This window comes from Fistularia commersonii, chromosome 9, assembly GCF_037954325.1.
Source record: "Fistularia commersonii isolate RoL2024-O1a breed Wild chromosome 9, RoL_Fcom_v1.0, whole genome shotgun sequence".
In the NCBI taxonomy this organism is placed as follows: domain Eukaryota; kingdom Metazoa; phylum Chordata; class Actinopteri; order Syngnathiformes; family Fistulariidae; genus Fistularia; species Fistularia commersonii.
In genome coordinates, this window is record NC_141292.1 from 11629169 (window position 1) to 11652155 (window position 22987).

General features: G+C 42.5%; 1 protein-coding gene across 3 annotated transcripts in view; it reads left to right on the forward strand.

Moving 5' to 3' along the window:
• trabd2a (TraB domain containing 2A) overlaps positions 1–22987 on the forward strand; it is a 64972-nt gene that overhangs the window by 19243 nt on the left and 22742 nt on the right. For all 3 annotated transcript variants that reach the window (XM_086152500.1, XM_086152499.1, XM_086152501.1), the window contains 2 exons: positions 9300–9446; positions 10159–10333. In XM_086152500.1, the coding sequence (XP_086008626.1) occupies positions 9300–9446; positions 10159–10333 (322 nt within the window). The remainder of the gene's footprint in view (positions 1–9299; positions 9447–10158; positions 10334–22987) is intronic.

Below are 22987 nucleotides of genomic sequence, written 5' to 3' on the forward strand. Positions count from 1 at the left end.
AAATGAAAGAGTGAATGGTCGCGCGTCTCTTTTTTTTGTGGCTCTGCGATTGACGTGCAAGCGGTCCGGTGTGAACCCGGCCTCTCGTCCAATCATAGCTGGGATGGGCTGCAGCCCCACGGCGACCTCGAATGCTACAGACATATGACTGACATTCTAACCAGTTTCGCACTCCATATAAAACCAAAAAAAAAGTAATCGTATAATTATGAAAACGACCGACAAATTAAACGATCAAGAAAATAATGTCAAAATGTGGCTCTTAGACTTCACAATTACATGAACAAGTTCCATTCATTTTTTTATTATAATTGTCACAGGTGTGTGCGCGCATGTGTATGCATGTGTGTGTGTGTGTGTGTGTGTTTGTGGGGCTGTTGCTTGGAAGGATGGTGCAGGGGTTTTGAGATGTTGACATTTCAATCACCACAATCCTCAGTGAGCCTCACTTGCACACATACACTAATACTATGGCCGACTGGCTCAGACCTCCAAGCCTTTTGGTCTGAGGCTAATTCCCTTTGACAGCCTAAACATTTGGCCGCGTCCGGGCACCAAGGTAAATGTGCCCTGCAAGAATGTTTTTACAGGGCGAGAGAGAGAGAGGGAGTAAGAGAGAGGTTTTGGAATGAGATAAAGAGGGAGAAGTAGGGAAAACACACAGAAAGAAAGGGAAAGAGAGCTCCGTTCATACAGATGTGGTTTGCGTGTTGGCAGCTGGCCTCAGAGCAGTAATTGTGATTTCTGTTGATCAAATGTTCACTTTCATTTAAGAGAAACAAGAAGAGTGAACACAAGTGAAAGGGTATCCGGTTCAGTGTAGCCACCTGGGCGGTCCGGCCAGTCTGAGGCTACGGAACCGACTAAATCCAGTCACACATTGTATATCAAATATCGCTCCATCACTCATCTGAACAGCTTATCGTGGCTCATGGGATCCGTCTGACCCAAACCTGCCAGAAACTAATAAGATAACATTTGGAAAGCAAGTATCCTTACTCCGCTCAACATCCATCTGCATCACTTTTTGGAGCCCGAGTCAAAAAACGACATGGAGAGCATGTGCTAAGCTGACGGACAGCAAAGTGGTTGAGCGCCGCGAGATCGAGGTAAAGAAGATGATCAGAAAATATACACAAGCAAATTGTTGAATGGATGCAACTGAAAAGAGATACACACGGATGTGTGTATGATTTTTAATGGACCAAAATAAAATGTGTATGTCAATATTGCGTTGCAACTCAATCTTTGGCTTTGAGTTGGACTTTCTGTACTGTAACTTAATGACTTCTCATGCCACTTTTTTTAGCATGATTCATTTAGTTTAGATTCTGAAATGACACAGAATTAAACGAGAAGAACCTGGAGTTGATAGAAACACCCGTTTCTTTTTTTTTTCATAGTACTAACGGTACAGAGCACGAGTCAAGTCACATATGTTTCTTGAGGATATGTAATTCTATCCGGCGCTATCTCTCTTTAATCCCTTTACATTTAATGACTCGCGAAATGTCATGAAAGCAAGAAAAGTAATCAAAATCAAAGATTCATCAGCTGAAGTTTCTCAGATTAGAAAAATGCCCTGTTCTGTATCTTTTAAAGTTCACAGGGTTCACTGGGCTTCTTATGCCATCAACTGGCCAATCCACGCTGTAACCGGATCCGGCCAAAATTCAAGGGGTTTCTTACCTTGCATTAGCTACACCCTCCATCGCGATAATTCCGATGATTTGTGGACGGACAAGCAAAGGAAGGAACGGAAAGACAAGGGCGAAAGCGCAACGTGTTAGATGGAGGTGAAAAACTATTCCTGCAAGGTTGTTGAAGGTTCTGCGTCCACTTTGATAGACAGCCATCAATTGAATGATCCGAGGGAATAGGATACATCAATTATATCAATGGAGAGATTTTCCTTTCAAAAAGAGTTGGGAAAACAATTTTTGGACTTTATTATTTTGAAAGATATAGTTCTGGGGTTTTTCACTGTGTGGCTTGGCGTAAGAAACATTGTCTCTTTTTTTCTTTTTCTCTCTGTCTTCGCTCATGTTTGGGAAATCCAGATCCCATATTCCCCCTAGTTTTTGCTTGTGTAAGAAAATTCATAAGCCTGTCTTCAAAGATGTAGATGATGAAGGCATTTACACGCACACACACACACACACACACACACACGCACGCACATATCCTGACATAGATAATAATGCTACATACATGTATATTTAAACACACTGAGCAAAGTCCTAATCTTGTACAGGTGTATATATACTTACATGCAAGAAAACATACACACACACACACACACACACACACAAAAACCCACTGCGGGGTGGTCATTAGTGACCCCTGGAATGCAGAGGTCAAATCTTAAAAGACCTGGCTGATAGAGGGGATGTATAGCATCAAAAGAGACGGGGGGAAAGGAGGGAGTTTGCTGAATGGATGGATGAAGGCGTACGAGGAAGTGAATGTACAGGATCAAAGGGGAAATGAAGAGATGAGTGAAATCATGGGATTAATGTATGAGTGAGAGTGGATGTTTGGTGAAGGGAAAGAAAAACCAGAGGTAATGCTCATGAGGGGAAATGAGAGACAAGGAGAAAGGGGTGACACAACGGGAAAAGTACGTAGACCGGGAAGGATATTGGGATGAGGTGCAGAAACAATAGAGATTACTCAAACTGACAGGTATGTGTATGTTTGATTAAATGGGGTGTTTTCAGCCTGTGAGTCAAACCTCACTTGTGCAGTGATGAAAGATTTACTTGTGAGTGACTGAACGGTGTTATTGAAAACCGGATGAATGAACAAGGAACATTGTCAACAGTTTATATTTGTATTTGCTCCTCTACACATTGATCCTGTAGGTTAAAGTTCATTTAATTGTATGTAAAAAGCATGTGTCGCAACACACATCATGTCGGAACACAGAGTTGTTCATAAATGTACATGGTGTCAAAACACCTTCGGAAAATGACCGATGACAGACATTATAGTCATGGTGTCTGATCTATGGAGAACATCTTCACCTCGGTGAAGACGGATGCAGTGTTGTCAGTCAATCACCGTCTGGTGGTAAGTTGGGCCTTGTCGTGGAAATTGTGGTTCGGGATGTGGAGTCTGAACGAGTCATGTTATGGGCTGCCATCGTGGGAGCTGCGGCCAGACGGCCATCGGTGCTTGTCATGGGAGCAACCTGAACACCATTTGGTGGATACCAACTGGGGTGTCAGGGTTCACAGCTGATCCCCATTGTAATCTGCGCCAGCTGCAGCAGATGCCGCTAATCAAGATCCCTATAAAGGGCAGCGGCACTCTCTGCCTGGCGCTGGGGGATTGTGGTCCTCATGGACTACTGTGGGGCCCTGCCGCGACCCGGACCTCACTCCTGCCGCGACCCGGACCTCACTCCTGCCACGACCCGGACCTCATCCTTGCCAGCACCGGACCCCAGGTGTGACCTCTATTCCCTTCCCTCGTCACGGCTGGGCCCAGTCGGCCGGTGTGACCTCTGTTCCTTCCCGCAACCCGTACTGTTGAGGCCCAGCCTCTGCCGTTCTGTCTGCAACTCGTCCTGTCTGCATCCCGTACTGTCCGGTCTGCCACCCTGCCTGGGGCCCGCCCCGTCTGCGGCCCGTGCTGTTGAGGCCCAGCCTCTGCCGTTCAGTCTGCAACTCGTCCAGTCTGCATCTCGTACTGTCCAGTCTGCAACTCGTCCCATCTGTAACCCGTACTGGTGAGGCCCAGCCTCTGCAGTTCTGTCTGCATCTCGTCCGGTCTGCGGCCCGTACTGGTGAGGCCCAGCCTCTGCAGCCCCGTCTGCAACCCGTCCCGTTTGCATCCCGTTCTGCCACTTCAATCAAATAAAAGCGCTTTCAACCCATCTCTGCCCCGAAGTGTGGTTCCCTGCTCGAGTCCGCCCCAGCACATCGTGACATGGGGAGGTCAAGAAGCAGAAGAGGGAGGCCTTCTTGGGATCATATAGCCCAGGAATGAGCCTATCAAAGGAACAGCACATGTTAGATGTTTTGGAGAGCAGGTCAGAGAAGCCAGACTGAGATGGTTCGGTCATGTACAGAGGAGGGGTAGACGGATGCTGGGATTGGAGCTGCCAGGCAAGAGGTCTCGAAGACCAAAGAGAAGATTTATGGATGTAGTGAGAGGATATGAAGGTAGTTGGTGTGAGAGAGGGGGATACAGAGAATAGGGTTAGATGGAGAAAGTTGACTCGCTGTGGTGAGCCAAAAGAAGACGAAGAAGCAGCCTCGGGTGTCTCTTGAAATCGCTGACCTGTTCTGGTTGGCTAGAGAGGCATCAGTGGTTGGTGAGGCAAAACCTGGATGTGCACATTATTTGTAGAAGCCTTTGAAAGGAGGTAAACTGACTGGTGATTCAGGATAGGGAAGCGACGCTCCCTGGAGGTTGACAGCGGGGAAGAAGACCTGTTGACCACCATTGGGGACATGGCCGGGCAGCGGAGGGAACATGTTGAGCTACCTCTACTCCCAAGTGAGATGCTCTTAGAGCAGGGGTGTCAAACTCATTTTAGCGCAGGGGCAACACGGGGGAAAATCTATTCTAAGGTGGGCTGGATCAGTAAAATCATGACATATGAACTACTGCTAGTACCTATTGTTCAATTTACTCCTCAAAGCTGGTATTTTTTAGCTTTGCGAGCCGGATTAAACCCGATCCTGATCCGGCCCACGGGCCTTGAGTTTGACGCCTCTGTCTTAGAGTCCCTGACTCTGTAGAGCTTTTGTCCACATCTTTGGTGGAGGTTACTGAAGTCGTCAAGAAACTCCTCAGTGGCCTTTCACGTGTGTGAGATTCATCTCGAGGTGCGAGAGGAGCTGGATATCATGCAGGTGTCTTCTGGAAGTCAGGACGGGAGCCTGTAGCCTGGCAAACAGCAACAGAGGTATTGCGCTACTTACCTGAGAAAGAGAATGCCAAGACGATGGAAGACAAGTTCTGAGGACCGATGCAAAATTGATGTGGCTCATGGAGCAGTGGAGAAGTTGTTTCGTTTAGTCTCGTGTCATCGTCCAGTTGTGTTTCTTGTAAGTGAGCAAGGCAAGCAGATATGTCCAACTGGCAGTTTTGAAGGGGTGAAGCAGGAGTATGGGCTACCGAGATAATTTCCAGGAGCCATCCAACCTCTTTCCAAACATTGGGACAGTTGCGTCCTTCGTCTTGGCACGGCGCTGAACACATTTGCAGCGGTGACTCTGAAATTGCCTCTGCTTTTTGATGACATTGTGGTCCAGTAGGCCTCGTCACACAGCTGGCCTCTTGGAAGCACTGGAGCGGTATATGGCAAAGTGAGAAATGGATTTAGATAAAATGTATCTTCTTATATTCAATAGACAGTGTAAAAAATTTGATGGAAGGAGGTCTCTGGAGACTTCAGGCTAACAAGAACCAGGGTCACTACTCTGTAAAATCACAGCAGTGTTGTGGATTGCTATGGATAGGTCTTGTTTTCCGGATGACTGAGCTGACTAACCTGGCTACAGTGTGTGAGTGTGTGTGCGCGCGCACATTTGTGTGTGTGTGTGTCTGTGTGTGTGTGTGTGTGTGTGTAATGAAGAGGAGGAGGAGAGTTGTATTACCAAAACATCACAGAGTCACTCAAAAAAAAGGGGAGGTTTGGAAGTGTTCATTTGTACTTGGGTGATGGCCAAGGCTCATTTACTTGAAAACCGGGGTGTGTGCGCACGTGTGCGTGCGTTTATGTGCGTGTGTGTTTGTGTGTGCGTGCATAACTGTGTGTGCGTAAGTGTGTGTGTTTGTTTGCACATGGCATACAGTGGAGAGTTCTTCTATTACACAGAAACATAATTCTCTCCTTTCTCAAAAAAAGCCAGACAAAAACAATGAAAAACACAAAGCGGTAACAAGACAATGACTAGCAGGGCTAGAAATAATGGTAATTAAACATTCTTAATCATGTTCCAGCCACCGATATCACAAACTCTACCATACAAGGATAGTGTCTTAGAGTTTTCTTCCCGTTTTCTTTATATTGGAACCTCAGACCTCAAAAGCGCGCATGTATTTTACATGAAACACGTAGGAAAAGAAGTTTAAGTGACACTGAAAGTTCAATTCAGTCACTTTCATGTGTTTTCTTAATAATGCTTAGAAAAAATGTTTGTTTGTTTGTTCAGAAGTTTATTAGGACAGTGTACAAATACATTAAGCACAGAGGCAGAGATGTTTGTACCAGATTATAGCTCATAGCTAATTTCCATCTGTAGTCCAATATGTTCATATTGAAGGTCAGACGTCACAACAGGGGTTTATCCTTTCGGGCCAATGTTGACATCGACAACAATTTGGCGTGAAGCTTTATTTAACTTTAGACCCCACAGTCATCGTCTAACAGTGCAGTCGTCCAAATGTAAAAATTTGCTGTGTCATTCAACAAATTAAAGAAAGAAATAAAAACCTGGCTGAAGGAGGGCTTCCCTGTGCATTGTCTTTTAGAATTAGTGATGACAGCGAAGGCTTGAGGCCCCGCAGAGCGACGTGTTTGGCCGAAGGTTAGTGTTCTTCAAACATGAGCTGACATGTTGCAAACTCTGGAGAAGCTCTGTCACGGGATCACAACGAGGTTTTGGCAAAGAATAAAGGGCCTATGGTGAGAGTAAAAAGATTTGTTTGGACATACACCTAGTTTATTGTGGTCTGTCAGCTGTCTCTTAACTACAACCATCTGAGAAAAAAATAAATATCGCCCCCTCCGATTACAATATTGATCAGTTGGTCGTAACGATACATCCCGTTTCATTTCCGTCGGGATCTCCGACCGAGTGATGTTTGGTAGTTATGGCTCCGGAGGCATTCAATGTCAATTCAGTAAAAATCTCACAGGAGTCGGATCAAATGATATATATAATAAAAAAATGTCACATTAAACCAGAGGTCTCACCAGCGCCAGTCACAATCTAACCTCATCTCCATTTGCGTGAGTGTTTAGAGATGTTATACATAATGACGTTCTCAGATGTTCAAACGCTTATTTTGACGTGATGCGCAGCAGTCTGTGCATTTTCATGCGTAATGTTTAAGCCACATTTCAAACAAAATCGCTGCCATCTTTCCTTGTAATTACAGTTCCAGTAAGACACGAGAACCGCCGTTTCCTCAAAACAACTAATGTAACCTTCAGAGATACTCTGCCACTTGTCTTGCAAATCCCGAGTTAAATCAACGATCTCCGGAGTGAGAGCCGTGAGAGTTTTTTTTCAGCCCGGGCCGCCGTGCACTCCAAATCTCCACATGTGGGAATCCGAGTGTGATGATGTTTGCTCTGTGCGCACACGGCGCCCCACTCCATCTCAACAAGAAGGAAGATTTCCATGACAAAGGACAATTATTGACTTTCATTGGCTCCGCTTGCTTTGATATCAGCGAGTGGTGTGTATGTGTGTGCATGTCGGGGAAGGGGGGTTGGAATCGGGGGCGGCCGTAGAGAAGCAGAAGAAGAAACGGGGGAGAGCTGATGAAAGGAGCTGAGTGGGAAAATGGTCCCGCTGACCTGGAGTGCACGCACAGACGGGTGGGATCGCGGCGAAAAACAAAAGCAAATAATTCGCAAGGGATTCTTTCTTTTATTCCGATTCCGTATCCTCCCTGGCTTGTTTGTGTTTTCTTCCGTTACGTCTTTTTCTATCTCCAACCGACCTTCCCGGTTTAGTCTCTTTGTATCCGGCTATGACCGACCCCCCCCCCCCCATTCCCTTCACAGCCATAATTTAAGGGTCTGAAATGGAGAAAGCGGAGAAGGGAGAGGTGAAAAAAAAAAGGGGAGATCGTGCAGATGAGGGCCTTCCCTTCATGGACGTGGCACAGATGTGAGGGTGTTTTTGTGAAATGAGTCGGGGAGAGGCGGCGATAGGCTAATTTGCGTGGCATAAAGACGGGGCCCTTTTCATATGCAGAGCATCACTTTGATGCACGGCTGATGAAAGCTGGAGGGAGCGCAAAAGAGAGAAGAGACGGTGACGGAGGGGTTCTTTGTCTCCTGACAAGAAGGCATCTGCGCCGTGCTGCCCTCCTCTCCTTTCCTACACCAAGACTCCCACAATGGGCCAATCCGGAGGAAAAAGTGTCATCAGAGCACCTTAGAGGAAAAAAAAAAAAAAAAATCACATAGAAAGAGAGCCACTCGGAGTTGCTTTGGTAGGCCTATGGGTATGCAATTAAAAAATGTGTGTGTGTGTGTGTGCACAACAGTAAATGCACCAAGACATATACATGGCCATGTGCACATACTGGAAAACACTCCACAGCAAACACTGTGAATTCTTCTGCCTGGAAAATAACAAGTGACTGAAAAATAAAATTCTTTTACTCTGTGTTTTGTTTTTACTCTTTCTTTAGCTGCCAAAGTGCTTGGTATGCTGTGTGAAGGTGTGTGTATGTGTTTTTTTTTGTGTGTGAATTTGTTTTGTATGCGTATAGTGAGGAGATCAAACAGGGATCATTTGCTGATGTGGCTGGGATTTCTATGCAAGTCTGTCACAGTCACGCTGTGCGCGAACCCAGGACGCCCCGGTCCGTGTGTGTGTGTGTGTATTTGTGTGGACATGTATGCGTGTGTCAGTCTTTGCCACGCAGATCATAGGCAGCGGGCTCACCGGGGTCCTCTTACCAAATACTGCCAATTTCACGCTCACACAAAAGCTGAAGCAGAAGCAGTACAGCTGAGCAGCCTTGGCTAGAAAAGAAACTAAAGTTGGTCGTTCTTTTTCCAGGAAATCCAAATAATATGAGCTTAAAATGCAAGGCATAATTATTCAGCATGGTACAATCCATTCCAAAAAGTGGCATGAAAACAAAAAAACAAAAGCAAGTGTAAATCTCATGTGAGCCATGGCGTAGAGCTGAATTAGGGGGCTGCAAGCCTGAAGGGCACTGACCAGGCATGAGGCTATTGACCCTTTATAAAACATAATTACAGTCCTATAATGCTTTTAATTAAGGGATTTAATGAAAAAAAAAAAAGCTGCCCACCCTGCTGGCCCGCTGCCATCGACATGTCACACTGATTTTTGCGGTGCCATCTGTTTTTTAATCTGTTGCTCGGTTTGTGAAGAACATTGTGTTCTACCGTGGGGGAACGTATCAAGGTCAAGGGAGGCTTTCGCTGTCCCATATGGACATTCCCCGGGTACAGGTCCCATTTCCAACGCACAGTTGAACGAGTGAACGGCGAACCCGTGCGAATTTGGACTTCTGTGTCTTTCGTCGGGATAGAAAATGAATTCAATACTCCCGTTGTCTCATTGTAGGTGATATTTGCCCTGAACCAGACGTTACTGCAGCAGGAGTCTTTGAGGGCAGGAAGCCTGCAGGTCCCGTACACCACCGAAGACCTCATCAGACACTACAACTGTGGGGATCTCAACTCCATCATCTTCAATCACGATACGTCACAGGTCAGATACAATGGACGTACCCTCTGTTGTATATCGCTTTTGTCTCGACCAAATGGGTCTGATTTCGTGTTTTGTCCTAACCTTTAAATCTAAATTTTTGACTAAAATATCGCTCGGTTTAAAAATAAGGATAAGAACAACTTTATTTATCCCGAAGGAAATTGTTGTGCCAGAGTTTCAAGTAAAACATAACAATAATAGATAATAGTAGGAAGGAGGGATAATAAGAAATAGAAATAAAATATAAAGTGTCAAAGTCAAGGCTAAAAAGTACAAAGATTTGAATATTCCCTTCGGCTGAAGGAAGAGGAATTAAAAACACGGAAAAAGTCATTTTGACCCTTTGTCCTTGCAAAAGAGTATTACTCTTAGCCTTGGTCATTAAATTTGCCATCTTTGGCCAAACCTCCTTTATAGTACCATTGAACTTTTGTATATAAATATTTTGTTCCACCTTTGATACTGTTATTCTTATTGTCATGATGCTCTACACCCCCATTTCTTACTTCAATATAAATGAAACACATACAGGATGAATCCCTTTGCCAATGTTTTTAAAAGTTGTGTCCGGTGTTATTTTGCCAAGAAATTGATGCAAAATTTTGAAATTGTTCTGTGAAACCGGTGAATATTTGGTAAAGACAAACCGCGCTATATTACCTCAGCTTCCACCTCTTTGTAACTCAGTCTCTTTCCACCCTCTCAACACCAGGTCCCAAATTTCAACAACGTGACTCTCCCCCCCAACGAACAGTTGACTGCCCAGGAAATAGACAGCTACTTCCGTCAAGAACTCATCTACAAGCGGAACGAAAGGATGGGCAACAGGGTGAAAGCCCTCCTTGAAGAGCAGCCCGACAAGAGTTTCTTCTTTGCCTTCGGAGCAGGTCGGTGTATTCAGATTTCTCTGACGCTTAAACGACTAAATACGAAAAAAGGGATATGAAAAAGGTGCGATGTTTGTTGGCAAAGTTGTTATTGTTCATCTTTGCAGGCTTCTGGTTACCTTGTCAATAACCTTATGTGGAAAGTTGTATTTTTAGCATACTTCTAGCATACTTCTTGCATGCTTCTAACATACTTCATACTAGCATGCTTCTCTGGGTAAAACATTCATTCATTCATTCATTCATTCATTCATTCATTCATTCTTTATCCACACAACTTCTCCTGCGTTCGAGAGGTGGGATACACCCTGAACTGGTCACCATTTGTCGCCACAAATCGAGGCATACAACAATTCACTCTCTCATTTAAACTCTGGGCCATTTAGGGTCTCCTAAAGTTTTTTGGACTGTGGGAGGAAACTAGAGAACTTGAAGGAAACCCCCGCAAACACGGGGAGAACATGCAAACTACACACAGAAAGGCCTTTTATCGGAAATCGAACCAGGCACCTTCTTGCTGTGAGGCAAAAGTGCTAACCAGTGCAACTTAAAAGCAGCAAAAAAGAGATATTTCTTTTAATTCCCAGGTCACACTCATGACCCAGACTGTGTTTATTCGTACAACTGATATACTGCTTTGTTAGCAGAATATTTCTGAAAAAAAAGAGTCTTGATAGTCAAAACAAACGCAGAGAAAGTAAATCCCAGATGCTAATCGCAGACATTCCCTTTGCTTATTTCCAAAAGCAAAAAATGTGTCATGTAATGCTTCACATGTAAAATGCAGACAACAGTCTTCCACTGTTTATTTAGGATGTGTTTTATTTCTGTCTGAAATACTGCAATGCTTGTTTACACACGACCAAAACAGCACCGCCCCAGTGAGTGAATTTATACATTATTCAGATATTCCAGAACCTTTGCATGTAAACACGGACAGCTTGGCCGTCCTTCCAACACAAATGTAAATTTGATGTTGCCGGCATAATAGCAAGGTGTTCTGCTCCCACAATTCTGTCTCTGTGCGTTTTTTTTTTTTTTTTTTACCCTCTTTTTTCAATTGACGGTAAAGTCTTGAGCCGCTCTACATTTTGGATTCGGGTGAGTTTCGTAAACGCACGTCGGTCGACTTTGTGCTGCAGTGGATTTGGGGAACCAAGTGGTGAAAAACAGCTCCGCAACAGATCATCAACTCCTTGGTGATATCAAAATACGATATCCGATCTTTCTCAGGGGTTCAAAACAGGCATCTGTTACGAGTTCACTGCAGACAAAGAAACACACTCTGAACATGTTTTCATAAAGTTTCAATACCTTCCTTTAATACTGACCTGTTTAGGACTCACTACCTGCCTGATAGGACACATAATGTAAAACAAGGAGAATGAGAGAGAGACAGCTTTGTGTGTGTGTGTGTGTGTGTGTGTGTGTGTGTGTGTGGGTTTCTTGATTTGTGCGATCTATATCTACAGTAGACAGTCTTTGTCCTCTTGGAATCTTGTTGGAATTGTTTGCTCTCCGTCGGTTCAGTCAAAGTTTTGTTTGTTCACAACAAAAAATGATGGGGGAGAATAAATAGTTTTAGCATGCACATCCATCTCCAGCCCTGGATAAGTAATTGCAAATTCTGATGAAGGGTAAATAAGATTGATTCCAGTTTGTAATTGTGACCAAAAGTCTCTAAACTTTACTTGGTCATTTTGGAGGAGAACATATCGCTGAAAATGTGGTCAATGTAATAAAATGTCAAAGAGGGAAGATGGGAAGCCACTGTGTTAGAACCAGAACCAGATGTGAAAAAGAAATGTTTTTTCCATATTAATTCAGTTGCGCCTGAGCAGCTTTACATATTGAAAAGTTGTTGGAAGTTGCTGCTCAAGAGGAAAAAAAGGACTCACCAGGTTGACCAGTATGAACTGGTCATTGAGTTTATGTTTTTTTTTTTTTTTTTTTTTTTTTTGGAGAACGAAATCCAATACCCTCGAAAGAATCTGGTCCGCCGTAATTTGCCTTCATTGTCGAGGATCAAGTTGTAGTGCCATCAATCTTTAAGTAAATAGTTCCTCATGTTGATTTATCAGAAACGCTCATATCCAATGCCTTATTGGTCACTTGGTGGGAAAAAAAGAAATGAACTTTGAGCCGGGAGACCTTTACAGTCCCTCGCTCTCCCAGCAGAAGGGAAACAGCTGAGAAAAAGCAGACGTCCACCCTTGCCCGTACGCAGCTACACACAAAAACCCCAACCCTAACAAGGAGTACACTTCACAAAGAGTCCCCAAGGAGGTGCTTTTACAAGGGCCTGGTCTAAAAAGGTGTGTGCCTGTGTGTTTATGTGTGTGTCTGAGCTGGTGAGTGTAAGTGATATGACCAATCAGCCCAGAAGCACTCGTTTTAGACATACAGGGGGCAGGTTGGGTCAGTGTGTACAAGCAATGGGATGGGGCACAGTAATGTGTATGCACATGTGCAAAACATATGGACACACACACACACACACACACATGCACACGCATGCACACACAAACATGCCTGGAGCCTCCTAGACAGGCCTGGGTAAAATGTGTCCTTAATTATCCCTGTAGGGGTCAGAGGACACACACACACACACACACACACACACACACACACACACACACACACACACACACACACACACACACACACACACACACACAATACAATGGAGCTCATTATGCTGGCTTATTCAACTTTCCTGTTACAATCACTTGTAAAACGAGTCTTATCAGAAACCCACTCTTATCTGAGACCTTGAATTTGTATAAAAGGCCTCTCGGCGTTTTGCCGTCAGGCTGTAATTATTTTCTATACAGCAGTTTATTTTTTTTTAGCAGCAAATCATGTTCTAAAGTCAGCGTGAGCTGACCCAGGAAATCTAACCTGAAGCTGTGAGCTTATGGACAATACATTTTTTCAAAAGTGATCCAGATGAATCCGATTGAAATTAAAAAAAAAGAAAAATTCTAATGATCTATGAAATTTAACCACATAATGGTGGAAAGATGGCGTATGCCTGCAGAGAGCGGATTTGTCATCCTTGGTTTTCATTTTTGTCTTGAATTAGCATTTTTGTTTTTGCTTCAACAACTTCTCTAAACACTTTATGCAAAATGATTTACATGAAATTGTCTGGTTATATACATATCAAACTTCGCCAAAAGAAACAGAGATGAAGACGCTACACGTCTAATGGTATTTGGGTGTCCTGGTTATTTGTTTTTTTAATGGAAACCACATGTCTCAGACCCTGTATTTCCAGCTGTGATGACAGAAAACCCTTTAATAATGCGTTGCATAAATGTCATATTATATATATGTTGTTATTCTAGAGCCGTTGCGGTGAATTTAAAGAAGACCGGCGGGTAATACCTTCAATAAATAATTGAATAAAAACCAAACAGCAAAGGTTATCAAGAAAAATTGATCGGGCTTTATTTTAAGTGAAGCTATAAAAATTAAAAGCAAGAAAGATGCTCAAATTTTTTTTTTTTAAGAAAGTGCTTGTTTGGTTCCAGAATCAGTACACTTGGCTCTTTGACCAACTGGTCCAGACCGCGTTGGAAATTAGTTGTTTGTTTTCCAGTGGTCTGGTCAGAGTCGCGGTTGGAAGGGCAACAGACAAGCAAACAGCAGCGGTCAATGGTCATCTCTTTAAATTCACACGACACACAAACATAGAGAGATGGTGAGAGAGAAAGTATGTGGTTTGATATTTTGGGTTTGTTGTGAGGAAAAAAACAAAAAACAAACAAACCCTGCAGCATAAATACCAAACCACATCTTTTCTGTTTGATTATTTTTGCTTTGTGCTGACCTTCCCTTAAATTACACCTAAATTACACCAAGTTTGTGCACACTGTTCTTGGTTTGATACTCAGATTCAGTATTATCGCAAATGTTTGGTCTGATGAAGGCGCCGTGTTTACAAAAAGCCAAGGGCACCTGGAAAACAAACAAAAAAAGACAACCGAAAAATAACCTACATCGCATCAACTTAAGCTTGCTGTCCGCATCCTATATTTCTTTCCCTATATTTCTTGTCCCCTTTATATGAAAGGGAGATTGCTGTTCCATTGTTCATATTACGCATCAACATCAGAAAAGCCCATTTCAGGAAACAAATGCAATGTTTTTGTCAGTATTTCATGTTATGAGGCTCGACCTCTTTGCTGCGTCACCTGACTTTTAGTATCAGCTATGGTCATGCCGCGATTATTTTCGGCTTACTCAAAGTTAATACCTCCCAGGAATTTTATCTCTCTCCATATGTTCATCTTAAATACCACAACCATCACCATAAATGATGATGTTGAAAATGTGCCACATGCTCTGAAAGGCATATGGAAATGGTTATTGCTCGACTCCATCGGTATAGTAACCCAATCCGTTTATACAATCTGAACCTATGTTCTCTTTATGGTCTGCCATATCCTTGCCCTACCTCATTTTAATAAGATCATGTGTTGACGTACAGTTGGGGGCTCAGTATTTGTCAGGACCTACGATACAGTCTTCCATTTTTTTTGTTTTTTTTTTGACTTCACCATTACACACCATCATTTCATTTGGCTTTCACGTTTGGTCGGCGAGCATTTTTACCGCGGGCAGGCTTTGACTGCTTTTGTGAATCGAAATGTCTTATCCTGATGGATAGTCGCTCATAACAGAGGCTGATGGATGTTTATCACATCGTATGGTGACTTGTCTTTGTCTGGTTCGGTTTGGATCGAGATGAGCGGAAATCATACTTGATGAACTGTAATTACTGAATCCACCATGTGCTGACATAGTTATTATCTAAATGTATTATGTATCGAAAAAGTGCTGTCCAGCGCCGTCAAACATTCCTATTCTCGGGAAATCTCAACATAGAATTATGAAAAGGCCCCACTCTTCAGGCTGACGGATGGTTGGGTAAAATACAATTTTTAGTCTACAATAAGCCTAATTTTTGTGCGTGTGTGTGTGTGTGTGCAATGTGTCTGCACAGCAATCCAGATTCAAATGTAATACGATGTAAACCATCTTTGTATTCGGGTAACTTGATACAAAGAAGACTCATGACATTAGTATATTCATTCATTCATTCATTCATCGTATATCCCAGTCATCCTGCTGTCAGGGTTGCATTAGTCGAGAGGGGCGGTTTGCATCGACCGGTTGCCAGTCGATCGCGGGGCAAATAACCATTCACTGGCTCATTCACACATCATATAGAAATAAATATACAACCACTCATTCTCTCATTCGGATGTCTTGGCAATTAAGGGTCTCCAGTGAAACTACTGGGTGCTTTTGGACTTTGGAAGGTAACCGGAGAACCTGGAGGAAGCCGACGCAAACATGGGGTGAACATAGAAACTCGACACAAAAAAGGGCCCCTGTAGGAGCTGAACCAGAGACGCGGTGGCAAATGGTCTAAACCGGGGTTCCCCAAACTACGGCCCGGGGGCCGGATACGGCCCGCCTCCACATTTCGCCCGGCCCCTGAACAATACCAGAGATGCGTTATGATTTTTTTTCATTTTTTTTTTCATTCTGGCAACGTAATCGTGACTTGTACATGCATAGAACATAACATTCTCTTCCATCCTTCTGTGTCTGTGCCTTATCTGAAACCCCTCCCTCAAAAAAAAAAAATCCTGGACACGCCCCTGTCAAATAATACGGAATAATGGCAAAAAGATTAGGTAAGAGAAAAATAGATTCAGAATGCAGGGTATTTAACTTGAAGTGGACAAACAATTATTTTTTTATTAAATTCAAAGAAAAGGCTGTTTGTCTCATCTGTCAAGAGACGAGACAAAGACAGTATTCACTAATAATGTTATTATTAATCTTCTGATTTTTTTTTTCCTGTCAAGATCCCAGGAAGGGTTAATTTTTGGTTATTTGTGGCTTTTTGGAAAACAATAAATGTCAACGTTTAGAAACCTCTGCGATCGTCACACTTTTGTTACAAGCTGGCCCCCCGTCAGAGAAGGGAAAAGTTATTTGGCCCTTGCAGGAAAAAGTTTGGGGACCCCTGGTTTAATGGTCTAAACTAATGTAGCGTATTCATACCTTGGCATTTCCAATGCGCTTTACACTTGAATGCATTCACCCATTCATATTCCATTAGTGACAGAGCTGCCATGCAAAGCACTAACCAGGGCATCAATAGCAACTTTGGGGTCAGTGTGTTGCGCGAGGACGCTTCGAATCAAACCGCCGACCTTCCCATCGGAACCAACCGAGCCCCAGTTCTCCCCATTCACTATCCGTTAAGCGAAAGTGATAACCAATGCATCGGCCCTGACATATGTTAACTAGGCTGAGGTTCTCTGAGTCTTGGAAAATTCAAAATGAGTCGTTTGGTGGTGTTTTCTTTTTCCGTAAGACAAAAAAAAGTTCTCGCTGAACCCAATCTTGTTGGATAAGCTCAAAAAAAGCACCTGTCAAACAAAGTAATGAATGCGTCTGCTTTTAATTAGAATATAAACCTACAATGAACAACTGCACTTTTCTCCCCATTTGTAAGGTCGTCTCACCAGACTATTTTCTCACTCTGGCCTTTTGAGGTGAAGGATCTTATCTGGTTAAAAAAAGGGCCCCTCTTTCTACATCACTGGTCTGCGTCATAAACATCGGGAGAGGATTGTTTTTTTGTGCTTAAAAGAAAAAAAAAAAAAAGACAGCGGTGACCGGCAGACCTTTAAGACATTCTGATAATAGCTAGAGAGTAAAAGTTGCACGCTCTACTTCTGAAGATGAATGCGATTATTCATAGTCACGGAAACGTTGGAAACATTGAAACCGCTGCCGAACTGACCCAGTTTTACTCATTTGTTAATTTTCTACCATTTCATACTGTTGGGTTATTTCGCAGTCGTTGCGACTGCTCAGTGACGTAAAGTATGCTTTTAACTTCCCCTCTGTGAGGTGTACAGTAGTCTTCCAAGTGGAATTTATTTAAAATACCTTTTCAAGCACATGTCCAAAAATCCCCAAACCCACCCTGTTGTTACCTGCCCGGTGTGTTTTTTTTTTTTTTTCACCGAGCACTGTACCATCAAGGATCCCCCTCCTTCACTTTCACCCCCGGAGGGTGTGAAAGTCAAAAACAGTCGCAACACCTCTCCCTCGTAAACAGCCAGTTTACAACTGTTTGGGTCAGTCGTTGACACGATAACACACATGTCACGGAGTGCCATTAAAATTCAGGCCGGACCCACCGCGCGCTCAGATGGGGAAACGAGGAGGCCGGTGCAGAACGAGCGCCGGAGACGGTTAAAATCGGAAAAAATTAACTCTATGCATGTTTATATTTTTCAAGTCCGGTTTTAAAGGCAAATAATGTCAGCAGTTTTTGTGGGTTTTTCCTCTCAGCAACTTTTTGCACTCGCTATGATGCTATTGTTTCAGTACCTTTCTAGATGTTTATTCATATTCCATACACCAAAATCTTAGCATCAGTCAGGGTCTAAATATTCAGCACATTCAATCAGCTTTATCACATTTCATAGATGGTTTCTCTCAAAATTGGCTCTTAATCTGCTTTTGTTATCCGGCTAAAATGATTAATGTAAGATGGAATAGATACCCGCACTTCCTTCGACTGCCTTTCAATAACCAATTACCTGATACGGCACGGCAGAAGGTTCATCGGAGGATTTAAATTGCCCTTTGTGAATGAATAAATGGATGGTTGCATATCGCTACATGTGGCGGTCGGGGTGAACCCCTGGATTCATGTATAGATGCTCTCTTTATATCCGTATTTGTTTACGCATCCGTGATATTTATCATTACCCTGCGTGTTAGATCTGATGGTAAAATTAGCACAACAAATAAATAAAAGACAAAGAAACATATATAAACATGAAAAACACTTACGTGGGTGTTTTGTTAAAGCCGTGGGGAGTTTGCGCGACGTATCATCTGGCACATGTCTGTCTCTTCTTAAACGAGAGGATAAACCCGTCAGGCTCTAAACACCCGGCTGTTAAGCTGCTGATTGAGCACCGCCGAACCGTATACATTTTGACGCAGTCATCGGGTCAGAGGCCTCTGTACTTTGGAGACATATTTCATACGTACGGCAAACATTTCTTTCGGAGTCCTACGAGTGAGGGCTTTTCACGACAGGCCGGGGTGATTTATTGAAAGAGTTGAACTCCTGACCCCTGACCCCATTCAAACCTAGCAGAACCTTCCACATACACCTGGAGCAAGCTATTTACATGCCTGCCCAGGGGCTGAACTCTCATCTCGACCAGAGATAGCTCGCTCCCATGAAAGGGAAAAAAAAGGAAAGGAAAATTATATACCTCACCAGTGAGCAGATGATTTTGAGTGTTATGAAGGAGCTGTCCCCTTTCATTTGAGAGCTGAAACCTAAAGGAGAGCAACACACTGCCCAGGGGGGTAGGAGGGTCTGAAGAGACGGAGGAAAATATGACTTGTGTGATTTGTGCCCCTATTCTCTCCAATTGTGGCTTATTCAATGCTATTTTTGATACCAGACACCGCCGAGAACCAAGCTAAGCTTGTTTTACTCCTATTAACCATATTATATTCGTGCATTTAGACCGGTTTGGCATGTACGTGAGAATTTAAAAAAAATCAGATCAGGAGTTCACATTAGTTCAAGCATGGTTCTAAAAAAAAAACAAAAAAACTGTGCAATATTTCATTTCAGCTGTGCAATATTCAGAACTGTGCAATATTTCATTTCATAACAGCTATACTACAATTTTTCCTTTTATCATACTATTGTGCACTCCTTACCTCACTTGTTACTAAGACACTTATAGTTTTATCACTTGTTTACTAAGACACTTTATAGTTTCACTGAGACACTTTATAGTTTATAGTTTATTTTTATTTCTAATTCTGCCTTTTTCTTTTTATTATATATTACTGTTATATTTTCTGTTACTCTGGCACAACAATTTCCTTCGGGATGAATAAAGTTGTTCTTATCTTATCTTATCTTAAAAAAGCACAAATAGCTTTATTCTAATGTTTCTTGTATTTCCCATTGAATTAACGTGAAAGCCCATATTATCACCGCTGCTCCGATATACCGGAGAAGCAGGTGTTTGTCATGACGCCAAAAAAACAAAACTAATTTCGAAGTGTTTGATAATCTGCTTGTACGGAATTAGGATTCGCCGTGTCTTTCCTTCTAAAACTCCTAAGATAATGAGTTTGGAACAGAACGCAAGCTGTGTGAAATTGTCTGATTTTATTCATGAGTGCTAAAACAACAAACTTACTTAGCGGGAATAGATACACTCTCAAATAAAATATTGTTTGCTGTTGTGCATCCCTATAATTCAAATCGATGTTTGATCCTCATTAGAAGAAACACAAAACAAAGTTCCCCTTTTTTTTTCTATTGTCCTTGAAACAAAATCAAATATTTAACTGGTCAGGGGATGCAAAAATGTCCAGTTTTTGGCTAAAGTTAACCGCATCTGGTTAACTGATTACAAATAAATTTGTTCTGAGAACATTTTCAGAGCAAATTCAATCCATTTGCATTTGACATCTGGTAGGACCCCCCCCCCCCCCCCCCCCATTACAGTTTCTGTGCCATATACTAAATATCCCGAACAGTCGATATGTTTGGTCACATTTTAACACGTTGATATTTTTCAGTTTGCCTCATCGATTTGGTTGGAATACCTCTTTGATTGTCATTGCGGAAGTGCAGTGGAGACCCTTAATAGCCCAGGCGTTGGACTATGGGAGAAAATGGTTTTATGTGTCTATTTGTGGCCTCATGAGTGACTGGCAACCGGCTCAAGATTAAATCTTAGTGCAGGAAAAATAAATGAATGAGTTAATTAATGATTGTCATTGGGTACGTACTGTAGCTCCTAAATACCGTAATTTCTAAACTGCTGGTTGGCGACTCTACTGTGATGACGGCTACAATGTTTGAAAAATCTGGTTAACCAAATGAAAATCAATCAATTAATCAGTTACGGGTTTTGATGGTTTCATTCGTTCTTTAAAACAATGTAGCATTTATTGAATTAATGATGACTTTTATGATCCTTATGGTTCAGCTTTTTCCTTATTCCCTATCATTAAAGGCTTTTTCCATCCTTTAATACTACTGCTACTAATAATAATACATTTTTGTCATCAAAACACGGTTCCTTCTACATTAAATACACACAATTTATGCACACCCATGCATGCACAGTTATGTGGGTGAAAAACCCAAATTTAAGGCCCAATAATGTCAACCCCCCAGAACCCACTAAACTGTGGAGACTCCCCCTCTTTGATTTTTCAGGTCATAAACTCTATTTGAAAACTCAAAAACATAAACAGTTAACACAAACAGAAGCCATGAGAAATCTTTTAAACAAATAAAAAAAAAAAAAAAACAACAACAAGGACTTTGTGGCCAGGCTCCGCGGGGGGGCATTATTAAGTTGATGCTATTCAGTGGCTCACAGACTGTATCCTCCCTCCTTTTTTAAAAAAAAAAAAAAGATCTCCCAAGAGTCCAATCATAGTGCCAACATGAGGTAACTGTTTCATGAAGGTTGATAACGGAGGTTTAACATTTCCAGTATTGAATGCGCACATAGTTCAGTTTCCTTATGAATTCTAAACTCATGAAGATAGATCTCTATTCATGCTGGGTTTTTTCCCACTCTCCATCAGTGCTAGATTATTTATATTTTAGCAATATTAAAGATAAATTCACAGTTTTACTAGCAATGCCAGAAACGGAACTACACTGACACAGACATTGAAACAATTCTTTTAATTTAGCTGAAATGAACGTGATTGGTAAAGTATTTAAAACTAACTAAATGTGAAAATAACAATAATAATAGATTAATAAATAATAGTAGCCTGGATCAGATATGCAGGTATCCCTAATAAAATCCCCTGGTAGCTGCTTTTCTGCTAAAGATATCCACCGAGACAATAATTACGAGTAAAACGAGACATCCAGCGGCTTTCAGTGACACTCTCAATGTTGGCAGTGCTGTTCGTCAAAAAAACTGCTCACTTTTACAGAATTTCTATCTTTGATCACTCTTTCACACGACCACAATGAATGGTGTGTTTAAGTGCCATAATTTCTTGGCAGGAGCAAACTAAGGACTGCAATGAGAGAAAAAAAAAAGAGAGAGAGAGAGAGAGAGAGAGACCACTGCTGCCTGACAGATGTAATCCCCAACATGGCACCCAAGTGCTGCGTGCTGCCGCAAATTCTGAGCGAGAGTTTATTTAAAAAACAACCTCGCACCACAGGCTCTTATGAGCTCTGCTTCTCATTTACTCTCGCCGTAAATTCAAAGCTAAAGTCGCTCAGCGTGATCTCAAGAAAACCTCTTACCGTGGCCGTTTTCGCACCCGAAGGAAAAACAAGGCTGAATATGATTCCGTTCGATCCTTGCACAGCGATCGAACAAAAAAAAACCCCGATGTACGCTATACGCTATACACTTCTCTTTTACTGGCTCTGTATAAGCTAAACAAACCTTTTCCTCTCTCTTCTTTCCTCTTTCCAATGACGTTCCCGCAAAAACTAAACTGTCCAGCATGCACATTGTAATAATATATTTAAAATGAGCTGTTATTAAGAGAACACTGATCTGCCGCTATGACGCCTGGTGCTGTGTCTGCTGCTAGATGATAGATGAGCAAAGATGCTAATCTCACATGTGAAAATGATGAATGAGTTGGGGCGCAGGGGGGGGAAAAGGGGGGGTAACCTAGTACTACTGTATGTTTTAAAGTCTGGCAATATATGATTTCAAGATACGAAGGGCTTCGGCTTATATCGCCGTGCTTACATTTCTTCGGAGATTAAGATTTAGCTTTCCCGTGAATGAGGGCATAAAAAAAAAAAAAAAAAAATGAAATTTGAAAGTCTTTATGCCAAAGTGAGATAGCGAGTCCCCCTCCCTCCACCCCCCGTCGCCCCGCTCTCATCCTGCATAGACTTTATATAGGCAGCATTTCAAGTTACAGTTTATGGTCTCGGCATACTTTTGTTTTTGGCTCGGGACCGAGGGCCCGGCAGGACATTCTTATCCTCGGCTATCGCTGTCTGGAACATGACATTCCTCCGATGTTTTGAACGTCTTTCACCCCTTTGTCTCTGCTCCCGTTCTAGGCTTTGCGTCTAACGGCGGCAGCTAGTTGACATTTTTGCTTTTCGTCTTATTTTCTCCATCTGCACATCTGGCTCCACTGTACGCCCACTGAAACCTGCCTGTCATCAGGTTTTACGGAAAAGGCCCATCGAAGCAACAGAAATATCTTGTGTTGTAAAAAATAGGCCGCTGGTGGAGATCTGAGCGTTGGTCGGCGCATTTTAAGAAAGAACCTTGCTTCAAAATAGGAGCTCAGATTAGATCGAAATGCGTCAAGTGCGTGCTGCACTTTCACTTGGACGATAATGGTGTACGGATCAAATGAAAAACAATTTTTAAAATGTTTACGACCTATATTGTAGTCGTTTCAATAGTGCAATTTTGCTGTCGTTTGGTTCAAAGTTAAGGCTCCTCCATCAGGTTTTAGTGAATCAGTGTTTAACTATAGAGATCTGAAATTTTCAGCCACCTTGTCATCAGTTATGAGGAAATTCTGACATCATTATTACAAGCAGGC